The sequence below is a fragment of the Parasteatoda tepidariorum genome, chromosome 2 (assembly GCF_982258835.1).
Source record: "Parasteatoda tepidariorum strain Cologne lab strain chromosome 2, Ptep-v5.0, whole genome shotgun sequence".
Taxonomy (NCBI): Eukaryota; Metazoa; Arthropoda; class Arachnida; order Araneae; family Theridiidae; genus Parasteatoda; species Parasteatoda tepidariorum.
Genome location: NC_141756.1, coordinates 76,325,300 through 76,339,954, shown reverse-complemented (window position 1 = coordinate 76,339,954; position 14,655 = coordinate 76,325,300). Strand labels below are relative to the sequence as shown.

The window sequence follows — 14,655 nt, the reverse complement described above, 5'->3', positions numbered from 1 at the left end:
AAATTACTTTCAACCAGCAATACCTCTTCTAAAAAATGCCTCCTATGAAATATTTAAAAATATTGTTATAGATTATATCCGTAAAAACATTTTAAAAAGTATATATTTATAAATTTTGTTTTTATAAATTCATAGTTTAAAAATGCATTTATTGTGTAATAAGGATGCAAAATATCCTCTAATGAAAATTATGGAAAAGAATGAAACGTGATATGCAATTTCAAATGTTGAAAAATTTTTGTTTACTCATCATTTAAGAATTTTAAAAATTAAATAAATAAGTAAAAACATGATTTGCTTAAGATATTGTAATCAGAATGAACTACTACAGAGATATTTCTTTCGTGAAAATCATTACAGGAGGAAACATTATTGGAAGCAGTAATTTTCCTATCATACTGAGCCAAATATATATGTATTTACTATAAATTTCTGTTTCAAGCTCATTTCTTTTCTCTTTCATCTTTGCATCGATTCAAAGTGTAAACTCATAAAATTTTTTAAAGAGTCGTCAAAGCACATAACAATTAAAATTTCTTATGATACGTTTATTTTTTTGTACGAGTGTACTATTTTTACTTTTTCTACCATATTTAACTCTTTTAAACTTCAGCAATGTCATGCCAATATGGAAATGGTATATTTCATAAAAATTAGAAGGGCATTTGTATACCATTTGATACTCGTCTTAATAAATATAACTTATATATTTTTCTGAGAGGTTCCTTTGAATTATAAATTCATACTTTTTCTTCACATATATATATATTGATCAATGTTCAATAAATATATTGCATCTTTCTCTTTTATTTTTTTTCTTATTTACACGTCGTTTTCAGCATAATAAGAATATTTAATGTTTTACGTAAGATCTGACCAGACATTTATTTCCTCACTACTTGAAAATCTGTGGGACGTTGCATATATCCTTCGAAATTAAATTAATTTTTGAACCTAAACAACATCACCGCATTCAATACAATAACATTTAATTAATTTTCTAATTTCAACAAGTAACAATGAAAAAAAAATGATAGAAATGTTCTTGTGTTTTCCCTAGAATATAAGATATGTCGTGGTTTTGTTTGCTGATTCTGAAATTCGTTTACTTGAGGAAAATAATGATGAATGATAAATACATATTTTAAAAACAAACTAGTGATATCGAATTTCCAAACGCTCAAACATAGTACAATTCCCAAACATAAAAACTCTGGATATCACTTGATAATAGGAAACAAGCTCTTAATGTGTTCCGAGTTCTCCTCCGATTAAACATATTATGAACAAAATAAACCTCAGCATGCGAACAGGTAATTTAAAACAAATTACATTCCCGTAAACTCATTTCTAATTATATTTCCAATTAAACGATACGATACACGACACACAGATTTGTTCGAAATCGAAAGAAGAAGAAAAAAAAACATTTTTGGAATTATTTGCAACATACATCCCTATTCCAGATTCCGATGGAGGAGAAGTGTTCCTTTTCCTCGTTCTTCTTAATTCATTCCACCCACCGATACCCCTTTACTCTTCGGGGGTGTCCGCGAGGGGTGCGCCACCTGGTGAGTCAATCTGCGAACTCCGCACTCCGGCTGGAAAAATCAGGAAGGGGAACATGTATGATCCGCATCGTCTTTGCTCCCGTAGAGTGATTCGTTGATATTGGACAATCCTCTCCTCCCACTCACCGATTTTGGTGGTTTTGAGAGTCAGTGATAAAGAGGAGGACTTGTGAAGGAGGTCTCTTTGACCGTCACCTGTGATTGTGTGATCGTGAGGATTATTTTTGCCGTGATGGATAGGAGACGGGGATGCCGCTACTCTAGTTGGATGCTTTTAAGAGCGGCCCTGTGTTTGCATTTGCTCAACTTTGTCCTTAACGTCCTAGGTAGGATGCACTTTTTATGCTGTTTCACTTTAGTTGCATTTCTAGTATGAAATGTTTTATTTGACCGCTAGGGTAATAAAGTTTTATAGAATTCAAAAACGCCAAAGAAAACTTTTTGTTACATTTTACCGTTGACAAAATATTTCTTTTAGTTTTATATTGAAACATTATCTGTATAGAATGCGTAAAGTTTGTGATTTCAAATAATTAATTTTGGCTTCCAATAGAAATATTTAAATTTCTACTATAATTTAATAAATAAAAAGTAATAAATAATAAAGTAATAATAAATAATGATAAAGTTACATTAAAGTTCATTAGTTCGAAAGCTTTCATATGTAATATTAAATTATTGTCTTACAATATGAATTATTAATTATTTAAATTATTGTCTTACAATAGATGAAATATTAAAATTAATTAAAAAAATTTTTGCAGTTAAAAATAAATCTTACGAAAAAAATATAAAATAAATTGGATTTGTCATGGGCAATATGAATTTTTTACAGTTCATGTTTTTAAATGCCTGATAAAATAAAAGTTTACACTGATAAACAATAGTTATGGCAATCAATTAATTCCGCAATATATTTCCCCTAGTATTAGAAAAAGAGGATTCAATATTTCAGCTAGAAATTTTAATTAAACTAAATTACTGCTGAAGGAATTAAGCTCAAAACAGGATACGAATTAAATTAATTTTGTCTTGAATTTATTTCTGAAAATTTTGTATTGAAACTTTTAAATTTTGTTACAGTGATTCAAGTTTTAAAGCTTAAAACATCACATATAATTCTTAAAATTTATTGTGTACATAACTATGATTCATTTTATTTATTTCTACGTTGACTTCTCAAGAAAAGCAAGATTATTGATTGCTTAGGAGAAGTAACGGATAGGATTGACTGTTCATATATATACATATATATTTATCTGCGTGCGTGTGTATCCGGCACTGTGTGTATACACAACGTCAATAGGCTAAGCTATTCGGTGTCTTCAGCAAACTAAGAACAAGTATGTTAAGTTTAATGTATGTGTATATAATGTTTAGTATAATGATTTTTTTAGTTTCCTGTATTTGTAAAGATCATTACAGAGTCGATAATCTTATTTACTCCATAAATCAATTACGAAACACAAATTTTAAATTTACAGGCCCGTTTACTACAATGGTATTCAAAAGTAATTTAATATCCTAAGAGTATTCTAAGTCTAATTTGAGATTGAATGGTCCAAGAGACAAATGAGTAGAAAATGAGCTCTAAACGGTTCTTCATTAAGTGACGCATTAAGATTAACACAAATAATAAGCATCAAAAACGAAAACCTGAGAAGTATGTTTTATCTCAGAATACTCGTGAGCCGCAGTTTCATATTGAAAAGTGTCATCAAAAAATTACAGGAATAGATTCTAGATAAGAATATGTTCATCATATTCTATTGCGGTATTTATTGGTGATATTATTATGATACATAATAATCTATTAGTGGTAATCTATTAATGGGTAGTAGTAATCAAATAGAAGCATCCATTTCCTGCGCTGGAAATTAAATTCCTGAACATTGAAATGAAGAGTAAAATCTAGTCATGGATTTTCAACTAAATACCATTACAATATTCTTCACTGAGAAAAGAACTTTTGGCCAAGTTTTATATTTAAACTGTATATCGTATTTGTGTTTGATTTTATGTAGATTTACGTGTGTTATTGATTCAAATCTGTTGTTGTTCAAATATATTATATCTATCCGTTTTTATTCATTTTTTATATTACTCTCAGACAGCAGATTGAAATTTTTTGAAATTTAGTGCTTTATAAATTTTTGTTTAGGGAAAACATCATTGTAGGAAATATCAAGAAATTGATCTTCAATTAAAGAGAAATCATCATTGTAGGAAATAGCAGAAAATTACATCAAATCCATATCAAATTATTAACCTGATTAATTAGGTTCTCTTGATTAATAAATGATAAATTAGAAAGCTTTAATCATTTGTAATTTCTGAAAACAAAAGGAAATATGAAGCTAGAAATTTCCTTCGCTTAATAATAATAAATCCTAATTATACTAAGTAACAGTATGAAAAATATTATTGTATACAATGCCTAAGCTAGGGGCGAAAGGTTTAAACACTTAATATTTTTTAATCTGATTTCTGACATTTGTATACAATTTTAGATTTACAACTTTTTCAATAACATATATACACTTATATTATAAATGAAAATCAATATTATGTTTTTAAAATTTAAAAGATTTATTAATCTTTGCTTATTTCACAATAGCCAATGAATTGTCAATGTATTATAATGTAAAAATAAAATTGAAAGAGACTTATAATGAGAAATAGAACAAGTAAATAATGAAGAAAATACCTGTAAACATGATGCAATTTTCAGAAAATTTAAATGCATAAAAACGTTTTAATAACTTATTTTTGATCATTTTTTTTCTTCTTCTTTGGAGCTTTATTGTTGAAAAAATATAAAACAAATAAAAAAAATAGGGAAACAAATTAAATGAAAAAAATTTAAAGAAAAATATTAAAAGAAAAAAATTCCTCTTGCTGTATAAAAGAAACGTGAAAATACACAATTAATAATTGTCCTAAGCCAATAAACTTTTGATCTGAATAATATTCTAATTGCTTTTGGGAAAACACTGTTTCTACAAAATTAATTATTTTTCCTTCTGTTGGCTTTTTGTCTTAAATTAATTACCTATACTTCTAACATTTCTTGTTATTCTTTTTAAAGATCGAAATCTAATTATAAATATTAAATTAAAATTCTCATAATAATTCTAATTTGGTTAAGAAATCGAATTTATGCATGTTCTCTAAGCTTTCTTTAGATAATTTAGGTTTGATATTTATTTACTCAAAATTCCGCTGAAGCTCTTTAACGTGAATGGTTTATTCTAAGATAAAATGAAGTATCGTTTTTAATAAATATATGTATCAAAATCATATGATTCCTAATGTTCATGTCTCGTTGTCTTATATTTGTGCATAAAACTTTAAAATATATTTTAATATTTCTCATGAATAAATAAAATGCAAAAACCAATTATAAAACCAATCTATTTGAACAATACTGTTGAAGCAAAACAAGATTTTAATGGATATTTTTTGTTTTTGTTTTGAGATAATTGGATATTTTTTTATGTATTTAGGAAATTTGGAAGCATGACGTATCCAAAAATACGTTTGGTGAATTGATATTTTTTGCTTTGAATTTGAACTTGAATCCTCTGTGAGCGTTGGAAAGCACTTTTATGTATTACAAAAAAATTTGAAAAATAAATAAAAAAATTTCTTTTATGACTAATTATATAAAACATAGAATACAAATTTTCTGTATTTAATTTCATAAATCCAATAAAGTTTTGTAATTTATTAAGAAGGATAATTTTAAAATAAATTAAACTCAAGACATCATTTAAAAATCAATTTTAAAATCTAACTTATTAACTTATCTTGCTTATGCACTTATTATGCACTTATTTTTCTAGATATAAATAAGAAAACTCGCAAAGATCACAACTTTTTCAAAACCTTTTTTTTTACTTTTATATTATTGTAGTTCTATATATTCCGTGATATAACTTTTTTTCAGAAATAAATTCTTCGTGAATGAATTGTTCCAATGTTCTAATCCCACAACGATTTATATCTGGACTATATCGATCCTTAAATACATGCACTAATCCGCTTGAGAAACTAAAATAGCCCTTAGATGCATTTATTTTTGTCTCCCGTATGTGTGTTATTTATTTGCTTTTCTCCTCTATTTACTTAAAAGGCTACTAAATCCTAAAAAAAGAAAGTAATTTTGCGTAATTCTGCACATATTGTATAAAACACCAATTTAGGTATATTTAACACAAATAAAAAAACCAGTATGCTATGATAAATTTTAGCCTTTTAAAAAGGAGAAAAACAAGCAGTTAGCATGAAAATGCTAACTGCTTCACATAATTCTGTTAATTAAAGTATTTTAATAACGAAATATAAAATAAGAGATGTTTAGTAAATTATTTTTAGAGTTGAGTGAAATAAATATGTGCATTAAAATTTTTTGCTTACCTTTTGCTCTCTTTCCAAAATATTTGCAAAATATGCCATTTACCTGAGAGATAATTAAAATTGGATAGGTATTCTGTATAACAGCATATGAAACATTGCTTTGAAAAAAATACAATTATTACTTTTAATTTTTCTCGTTGTAGTGTATTATGTTCTTTATGTTTATTTATAAGTAAGCGAAAAATTATTGTTTACTAAGATAAATATTTATAAATGTCGGACATAAGACAAAAACAAAACATATAGGATTATTTTCGTAATAAAAAAGAACTTTTGAATTACTTTTAACATTAAAATTTAATGCTTAAAAAATAAAGATCACATACCTACAGAATAAAGTTTATATTTGTTAATTTAGTTATAAACATGCTACATCTTTAGCGATTGTAAATTATTGCCTGAAAGTTTTGAGGAAAATGCAAAATATGAAAATTGCCTATTTGACGAAAGCAAAGCAACTTTAAAATAATTTTGGAAATATTAAATCCAAAACGCTATTCACTTTCACAAACAGTTTCGTTTCGTATTATTGACATTTCGTTTAATTTTCATGTTTAACAAGGACACTGGCTAAATATAGACAAAACTTAACAACAATCAATAACTTTCAAAACATCGCAAATTTTAAAAAAATTCTAAAAAAAATATACGTTACAGAAGAGCTTCTAAAGAAATCTTTTAAATGTGATCAACCAGTATTGAATAACTCGTCTAACTTAAATTGTGCCTCCACAATCTTTTACAATTTATTTTATCTCAAATATGACGCTGAATCCAATTTGTTCCGAAATCGAAGCAATTTCATGTGTGTGAAATAAATCATTTAATTTAAGTCTTAAAGAGAAATTTGCATTTCAGAAAATGTGAAAAATGTAGAACAAAAATTAATTTCCAAAAATTGCATTTTTTAGCTATTGTTAGTTCACATTATACGCCTTATTTTTATATAATATTTAAGTTTTAAAGTATATAACGTAATCGAATTTCCAACAAATAATTAGGCTTATTTTCAAAAAGTTAAATTTTTTTAAGTAATTAAAGCAATTAAAACGCTTCCCAGTGGGAAGGTTCGAGTGTAATTTGCTAGCTGCAACAAAACAATAAGGTTTACTAAAAATGCCACATTTAGCTGAAAGGAACAAAAACATCCGTTCGTTCTATTTAGAAAATTCAAAAAAAAGGGGTCTATCTTGGTCATGTTTAAAAATGATAAAAATTTCAAAATTTCTTTTTTAATTTATTTTATTATTCTTTTATATTGAACTAATAAATTTATCAGTTTTGCAATATTCCATAATTAATGAGGTTAATTTTCATTAAAAAAATCTGTTCCTTGAGATGAAATATAAAAATAAAAATGTTTTAAAAAATTTCATAATATCAAATTACGATTCAGAAGTTTATTTCTTTTCCATAATAATCTAATCAGATCATTATGAAATTTCTTTTAATAAAATTGCAGCTTTATTTCATAGATTAATTTTAACAAGTATCGGTAGATGGCACTTGTTGTTCAATAACTCTATTAGATTATAAGCAATAATTTAACTACATTTATTATTTTATATTTGATTTAAGAGATATAATTAACATTTCTATTCCAATAAAATAAAAAAATAAATAAATCGATTGATACCAATTTAAAATAAATTATTTCAACTTTATTCATTGTACATTAAAGAGCACATAATAATTATGCAAAGATTATAACCCAATTCTGAAAGTTATCCAGAATTCTTTTAAATATTCTATGACGGTGAATATTTCGTGTTTGCGTTTTAAAGTGGCAAGGTCAGATTTTTAAACACATAAGCATTAAAAAGTTAAGGTAAATATTTTTGCAGTGTGTTTAAATAAATAAATTTATTTCTAAAAAAAGCCCAATGTAAACAAAACATATGATGTATATATATTATCCGAATTTAAACTTTAAAAGAATTTAAAAAAATTTAAAGACTGGTAAAAATAAGTTGGAACAGATTCAGAAAAAGAGATTTTCTTTTTTTACTGAGTTAAGAAGTCGAGTTCTCATCGCATAGTTTTATATAAAAACTTTAAACTCCAAAATTCAACTTTTAGGAATCTGGAAAACTAATTTCCTTACATGAAATCAATTTATCTATAACGCTCTACCTGCTTGTTTAAACCTGTAAATGTGCGTAATACGCAAGTGAGCACTCAGTTAAGCACTACAATTGAAGGTAAATATATTTAGTAATAATATCTAATCACTATTGCATGTTTAAAGTAACTAAAATTGCATTGCAAAATTATTACATGCCAACAAATTCTTTTTGGGCACGGTTGATTTAAATGAATATTTACTAATCAAAAGACTGTATCGGTGATTACTGAAGCTCTATTTATAAAAATATTTTTTTTTGCAGTTAAAACATAAGCTTTGCCTTGTAAAAAGGAAATGATCATTACAATTCCCCAATCTCTAGAACAAAGTAATAACTTCACTTTAACCGTGTAGAATTCCTGACAAAAGTCATTAGTATAACTGGGTGTTACCTTATTCCCCAACACTAATAATAAGTATTAAAATCGGTTACTATGCACAAAAATGAATAGGTAATAAAGTGAGATATCCGGTGTTAGACTTTTGGCGTCTCAATTGATCTCTTTAGCTTCGTAAAAGCCATCACGAAATCCGAAGCTAAATGTTTAAAAAGAAAGCCAATGTTGCCAACAAGTAAATGATGCGTGTCTAATAATTTGGCAAAGGACGCCAAATCCTTTCTCCAGGACACATTTTTTATTTGATCCATTTATTTTTCGGAGCACTTCACTCACTATTGGAAAAGACGAGATTAAGCTAAATGATTACATCTTCTTTAAGATAGCAGTAATTACCTACAATGCAATGGATAACCATTAAAAGAAAAGGATAATTCATCACTGCAGAAAAATTGGTGATATTGTTTTTTAGGATGCGTTTTTTTTCTCATTAATACCAACTAAAATGGAACTCACATAATGTTTTCCCTAGAGAGATTTGTGATTGTTTTGCCAAATAATAAAAAAAATGGCACCTGAATTATTTTATTTATATATCTAGCAAAATATTCATGTTTAAAAAACACCTTTGTTTATTCTTTCTTCATTGAAAATGATATTGAAATCGACATTTTTATTTGTTAAACTAAAAAAAAAAGAACTTGGGACATTATAGTGAAAAGTTACAATTTTGCTAATCAACATCATATTCTTATGAATCTTTAAATTATAAAATCCCCAAAATGATGTTTTCAAAATGCCGACCAGCCTGTGTAGGGGTAGGGACCGGGCCTTGCATAATAAAGGTTCTGGGTTCGAATCCCGGGTAAGGCATGGATGTTCTTTCATTCTCTGTATTATCTGTCCTTACTTAGGGGGCAACGTTCGCCCACCTAATATGGTGACCCTGAAAGAGTAGCCAACAAATCTGCCCTTCAGATGTCTGTATGATGAAATGTCATTCTCCAGGTGGGCATTGAATAAAAATATTTTCGAAATGTCCACTGTTAGTTACAATAGAACGTCGATGCATTAAAACACAAATAGTAAAAATGCAACACCAATTGTTGGAATTTTTTTAACTAAACTCAGTAAAGCGTCGAAGGAAAACAAAGCCCAAACAAACAAATTTTCTACGAGAAATTTATTTTCTTTTAACCTTAGTTTTTTTCTTGCCTTGAATTTTTCGTTCCCATAATATTATATCTTTCTGATAAATATATCTTTTTAATAATATTTCTTTTTAATAATATTTCTTTTTAATAATATCTCTTTTTAATAATATTTCTTTTTAATAATATTTCTTTTTAATAATATTTCTTTTTAATAATATTTCTTTTCAAAATTTTTAATTTTAATTTAAAAGATCAGTATCTTTTTAGGCACTTTGTGAAAAGATAAAAGTGTCTTGTTATGTAAGAAATTTAATTTTAAATTAGAAATTTAATTTAATTTAGGGTTTAAGAATTTTGGGACAATATCTGTTATCCGTAAACATACTTTTGAGTTTTTATTTAATTCCTTCTTCAAATTTCTAAAGCTAATTTGGGGTTTTAATATAAGCGATTTTAATGCATGCATTTTTTTAAAACTAGAAAAGAAAAGTTTAAAGTTAAAATGTCTTGCACTATAAATTAAAAAAACATAAAAAAAGATGGGATGTGCAGTGCGCAGAAAAAGAAGTAAAACTGAACACTCTCAATTACTTTTGATTTAATTATCAGTTTTTAACATACTAGGATTAAATCTTAATTGTTGAAGGGAGTAACTTCAAATACGCTAATTAATTAGTGTAGACAGTATTTTAAGTTATGAAATCTGGCTCAAACGAACTACTTTTAACGTACCTAGGCGCAAAATATATATTTTTTGATAGATTTTTACCCGAAGTTGGAAGGAAATGCAATCCCGGCAATGTTTTTGTCTTTACGGGATTTACTAATCTTGCGGGATTCCCCAATTCAGTGGGATTTACAAGTCCTAGTTAAACAATCCAGACTTAAAATTAATTTAATAAGTTACTCATGACAACAGATAGTGATGTGAAAGAACAAAGAAATTGTAAACAATATGACATTCAATTTTTTGTAGTGACAATACCAAGATAATTTGAAAACTTACGGACCTATAAACGGGCAGCAACTGCAACTATTTTTTTAATGTTAAAAATTTGAAGGTAAAGTAATATAATCAATTCAAGGAGTCTTCTCCTAGTCGGTACCTATTTTCATCAGTGAATAAAACACTCGAGGAAAGGACTGTTTTCTGGCTATTGATAGTTCACTGTCTGTTGGTCAAATATCTATAGAATGATTCGTATCGTGTATATCATGTGAAGTTTGTGATCTTTTCCATCCATCCATCTTCTTTTATGAGTTTCATTGCGGTTTAAATGTTTGCATCAATTTCTTTATCATCCTAATTTTGTTGTTGTTGTTTTTTTTTGTACAGAACATCGAAACATACTGTTTTGCATTAATGTCCTTGCTTTCATTCCCATCCTCAACCTCTAATACATTTACGAAGCATTTTTTTTTGTCTCGTCCTCTACTAGCTGATAGATTTCTTTTAATATTCTCCACTTCCTTGCACTAAAGAGATTATTTAAAATTTACTATTGGAATTTATTCCCAGACCATCGTATTTTTCGTGGTAATGCGGGGACTGCAGAAGACTGCGCGTAAGTGGTGAATGACTCTCATTTAAATCTGTCTTCTTACTATCAATTTTGCTTCACAGGAAATTTATATCTCATCAGCTGTTAACGAATTGGAATTGTTGTCGCGGGGGCAAACAACTTCAAAAGTCATTTTAACTGGTTGAAAATTACTTACAAACACTTCAACTTTATCAATTTTCCTTCAGAAACAGTAACCCCCTGCAAAAAATAAGGTGTTATTGAGGTTGACGAATGCAAAAAATGCACCTGATTTAGAAAATAATTTTATGTTTTGTACCAAAAATAACTTCATTAATAAACCCTAATTTCAACGTCCTTGTCACCTCGTAAAATGAACCTCATATGTTACTCAGAAATAATTTTAGTTTAGATTGGTGAAATCATTCACACTTCAAATAAAGTATTTGCTTGGAGTTACGAAAAATAATATGTACACCTCAAAAAACCTCACTAAGCTAGTTGCTCTAAAGTAGACTTCCATCAACCTCAAAACACCCTCAATAGGGAATAAATACAACTTATTACACCTTGAGAGGTCGATCTCTTTAGGTTCATTTTTGAAATTCTCATCACCTCAAATCAACCTTGACACCTCAAATCAATATCAAACAAACCTGAAAAATATCTTAACTTTCTATAAGGGACTACTTACTCGATATCGATCAAGACTTTTTGTTTGTAGTATTTCAATTTAAAGAATAGTTCCAGTTTATCTAAAGGAGTCGTTCACCTTCTCTCATAATATAAAATCAACCACAGTCCATTTTTAAACTCCCCTCCTATGTGATGCTGCAAAGCTCCTTTTTAAGCTGTTATTTCTTACAATCTTCTGAATACTTTACAAAAGGTTCGCTAATCAGTATTTAGAAATACTCAATATTTTCTCGAGGCTGCCCGCTTTTCATCATCGATGTCTCAGAAGATAAGAATAATATGTGAAGGGGAGAGAAGGAAAAATCACATGATCCAAACATCGGCATTTAAAAGGATGATATTTTTTTTTTTAATTTCTGAATTTAGATCCTGCAGAATTGAAGTCCTACTCCCGTGGGACTAGTCCCGCAATCATCAGTGTGTGATCTCGTGGGATCGGGATTGCTCTTCTAATGAGAGGTAGCCGCAATTAGGGAAAATCGGTCCCAATAGTTCGGTCGGAATAAAGTGGCTAAGCTTGGAAACCATAAAAAGTTATTTTTATTTTTTGTGTATTTTGCCATATCTCCAGAACTTTCAAGCAAATCGCAAAAAGTCTTGAACACAAATATAAAATTCGCTTATTCAAGGATAATTCCATCCAAAAAAAAAACTTTTAGCAAATATTTTTTTTAAAATTATATTTAATAATAGTCGAAAAAGTTTCGAGTTATAAGGTATACAAATTTTACGTCACTTTACAAAAGGCATTTTTTATGCCAAAATACAAAATTCAATGGCAAAATACAAAATTCGCATATTTAAAATTCATACTTTGAATCGTAATATGGGCAAGACTTGACCAAAAGTTATTTACGTTGATCGATGTTTTTGCGCACTGTACGTTTGAAAATTAAAACTAAAAACAAATAAATTTTTTTCAAAAAAACATTTACTCCGGAATATAATTTTTTAAGTATCGAAAAAAAATTTAAATAAGAGAAATGAGAAATGAATACATAAGCTTAATTATTTTAGTTTAAAACGATTAACCAAACACATGTTCAGTCAAATCACGCTTAATTAGCCCTAAATTTTCTTTTTCCAGAATTCTTCTAGCAATATGCTTTAGCAGTTTTCCTTCAGTAAATCAGGTTCATTAATTGAGGTTCTCGATTTCCACCCACTGGAAAGTTTCCCTAAATGTTGGTTAATTATCCCAAATTAGGGATAAACTTCCAACTAAGCTTTACTTTTCTCTGGTACATCTGGCAGATTTCCCTACAGAATACCGAGAAACCATTCTTACGCCTACTATTTTTTCTCCCACCGAAATAACAGTAAGAATCGGATTTTGCTGTTTTCCCTCAGACCATTTATTCTGATTGAATATATCCAAGACCACCAGCATCCCCGAAGACTCTGTATTTAGCGCAGAACGGAAACTTTAACCACGTAAAGCAACTATTTATTCTGCGAGAGAAATGGAAGCTTTATTTAAGCTGCATGCATGTATATTCAGTGGTTCGAAGGAACAGTTAACCGAGAAGTGTTTTAAAGATTGCGTAACTGATAAAGAGACAGTAGCTTCTAACGCTTACAATGGCTTACATAAACAGTAAAATGTGTTTTTCGATCTACTGTTCTTAAACAAACCCCAGTGAAATATTATCTTTGATAAAGGGTATTTTAAATACAACACATGTATTTCTCCCGAAATGACTTTAACTGCAGCGGTATGTAATTGCAAATAAATATTGAAGTAATCAGCATTCTATTAATCTAAATGCAAATAATAAATTCCAGCAACACTGTTAGAAAACACTTTAAAAAAAATAGTTAAGCAGCAATTAATTTAATCGATAAAAGAATTTGTTTCAACCAGCCACCGCTGAAATTCGAACCTGGGACGCCTCATTTGGAGGTGAACGCTCCTTTCCCCGAGACACGGCGGCTCACACCCGTTCAATTGTAATATTTTTGATAAAAATTATCACGTTCAATTTAAACAAAATTTTCAAAATTTGAAAAAAAATATTCATACAAAATAGAATTTACGCACAGAAAATTTCCCGTAACTTGAATAACCAATAGAAAATTTTTAAGTCATGTTACTCCTTATACTGATTTCTTAAGCTAAATACACCCTCTTATAATAGTGGCTTTTAAATTTTGGAGAACTCTCTGCTTAATATGATTATCCAGATTCAAATTAATGCACTTCCAACCAGTTTATTTTAACAAATCTTCATGTGTGATTAATTTTAAAATAGCAATGAGCTCTAACTTTCAGTAAACGCCTTTAAAAGCACTTAACTCCTTCCAAATACAGCTTCTAGCTATACCTCTAAACTATCAATCTCATGGCTGGTTGAACAGGGGTTCGACTCTTAGTTTTGGAACCACAGTTTTTCCTGCATTCTTTCAATACATGAGGAATTTCAACTCTCCTCATTTGTTGAAGGAGTGGAGTTTTTTCTGTGCGAGAATAACTCTGCTTTTCTATAAAAAAAATTAAAACATGTGAATAGATATGTGATTTCTTTTTAACATTCGGTTCTATGATGCTGATTTGCTATTAATTGCTTCATTGTGTATACTCTATTTGGAACTGTAACTACTTAATTTACTTTTGTTAAACAGAATTATTTTAATTATGCTTTTTAGACTTATACTAATATTTTATTTTGATTGTATTTTTTATTTTATTTTCTTAATATTCAATTCCATTAATTCTGCTTTGCCTTATAATTTTGGGCTAATACACTTTTTGTAATTTATGAAATTGCAGCACTTTCTCAAACGCTATTTTCTGTGCTGTCGTTACTATAAGAATATGAAAATACTCTT

At 28.1% G+C, this 14,655-nt stretch overlaps 1 protein-coding gene across 5 annotated transcripts in view; it reads left to right on the top strand.

Moving 5' to 3' along the window:
• Positions 1-14,655, top strand: part of LOC107437455 (neural cell adhesion molecule 1-A) — a 425,122-nt gene that overhangs the window by 231,111 nt on the left and 179,356 nt on the right. For 3 of the 5 annotated variants that reach the window (XM_071177696.2, XM_071177695.2, XM_043057060.3), the window contains exon 1: positions 1,593-1,897. The exons of 1 other annotated variant lie outside the window; for it this stretch is intronic. In XM_071177696.2, coding sequence (XP_071033797.1) covers positions 1,804-1,897 — 94 coding nt within the window. In that variant the 5' untranslated portion in view covers positions 1,593-1,803. Of the gene's footprint in view, positions 1-1,542; positions 1,898-14,655 lie in introns of those variants that run through there. One more of the 5 variants, XM_071177694.2, reaches the window with a different exon arrangement.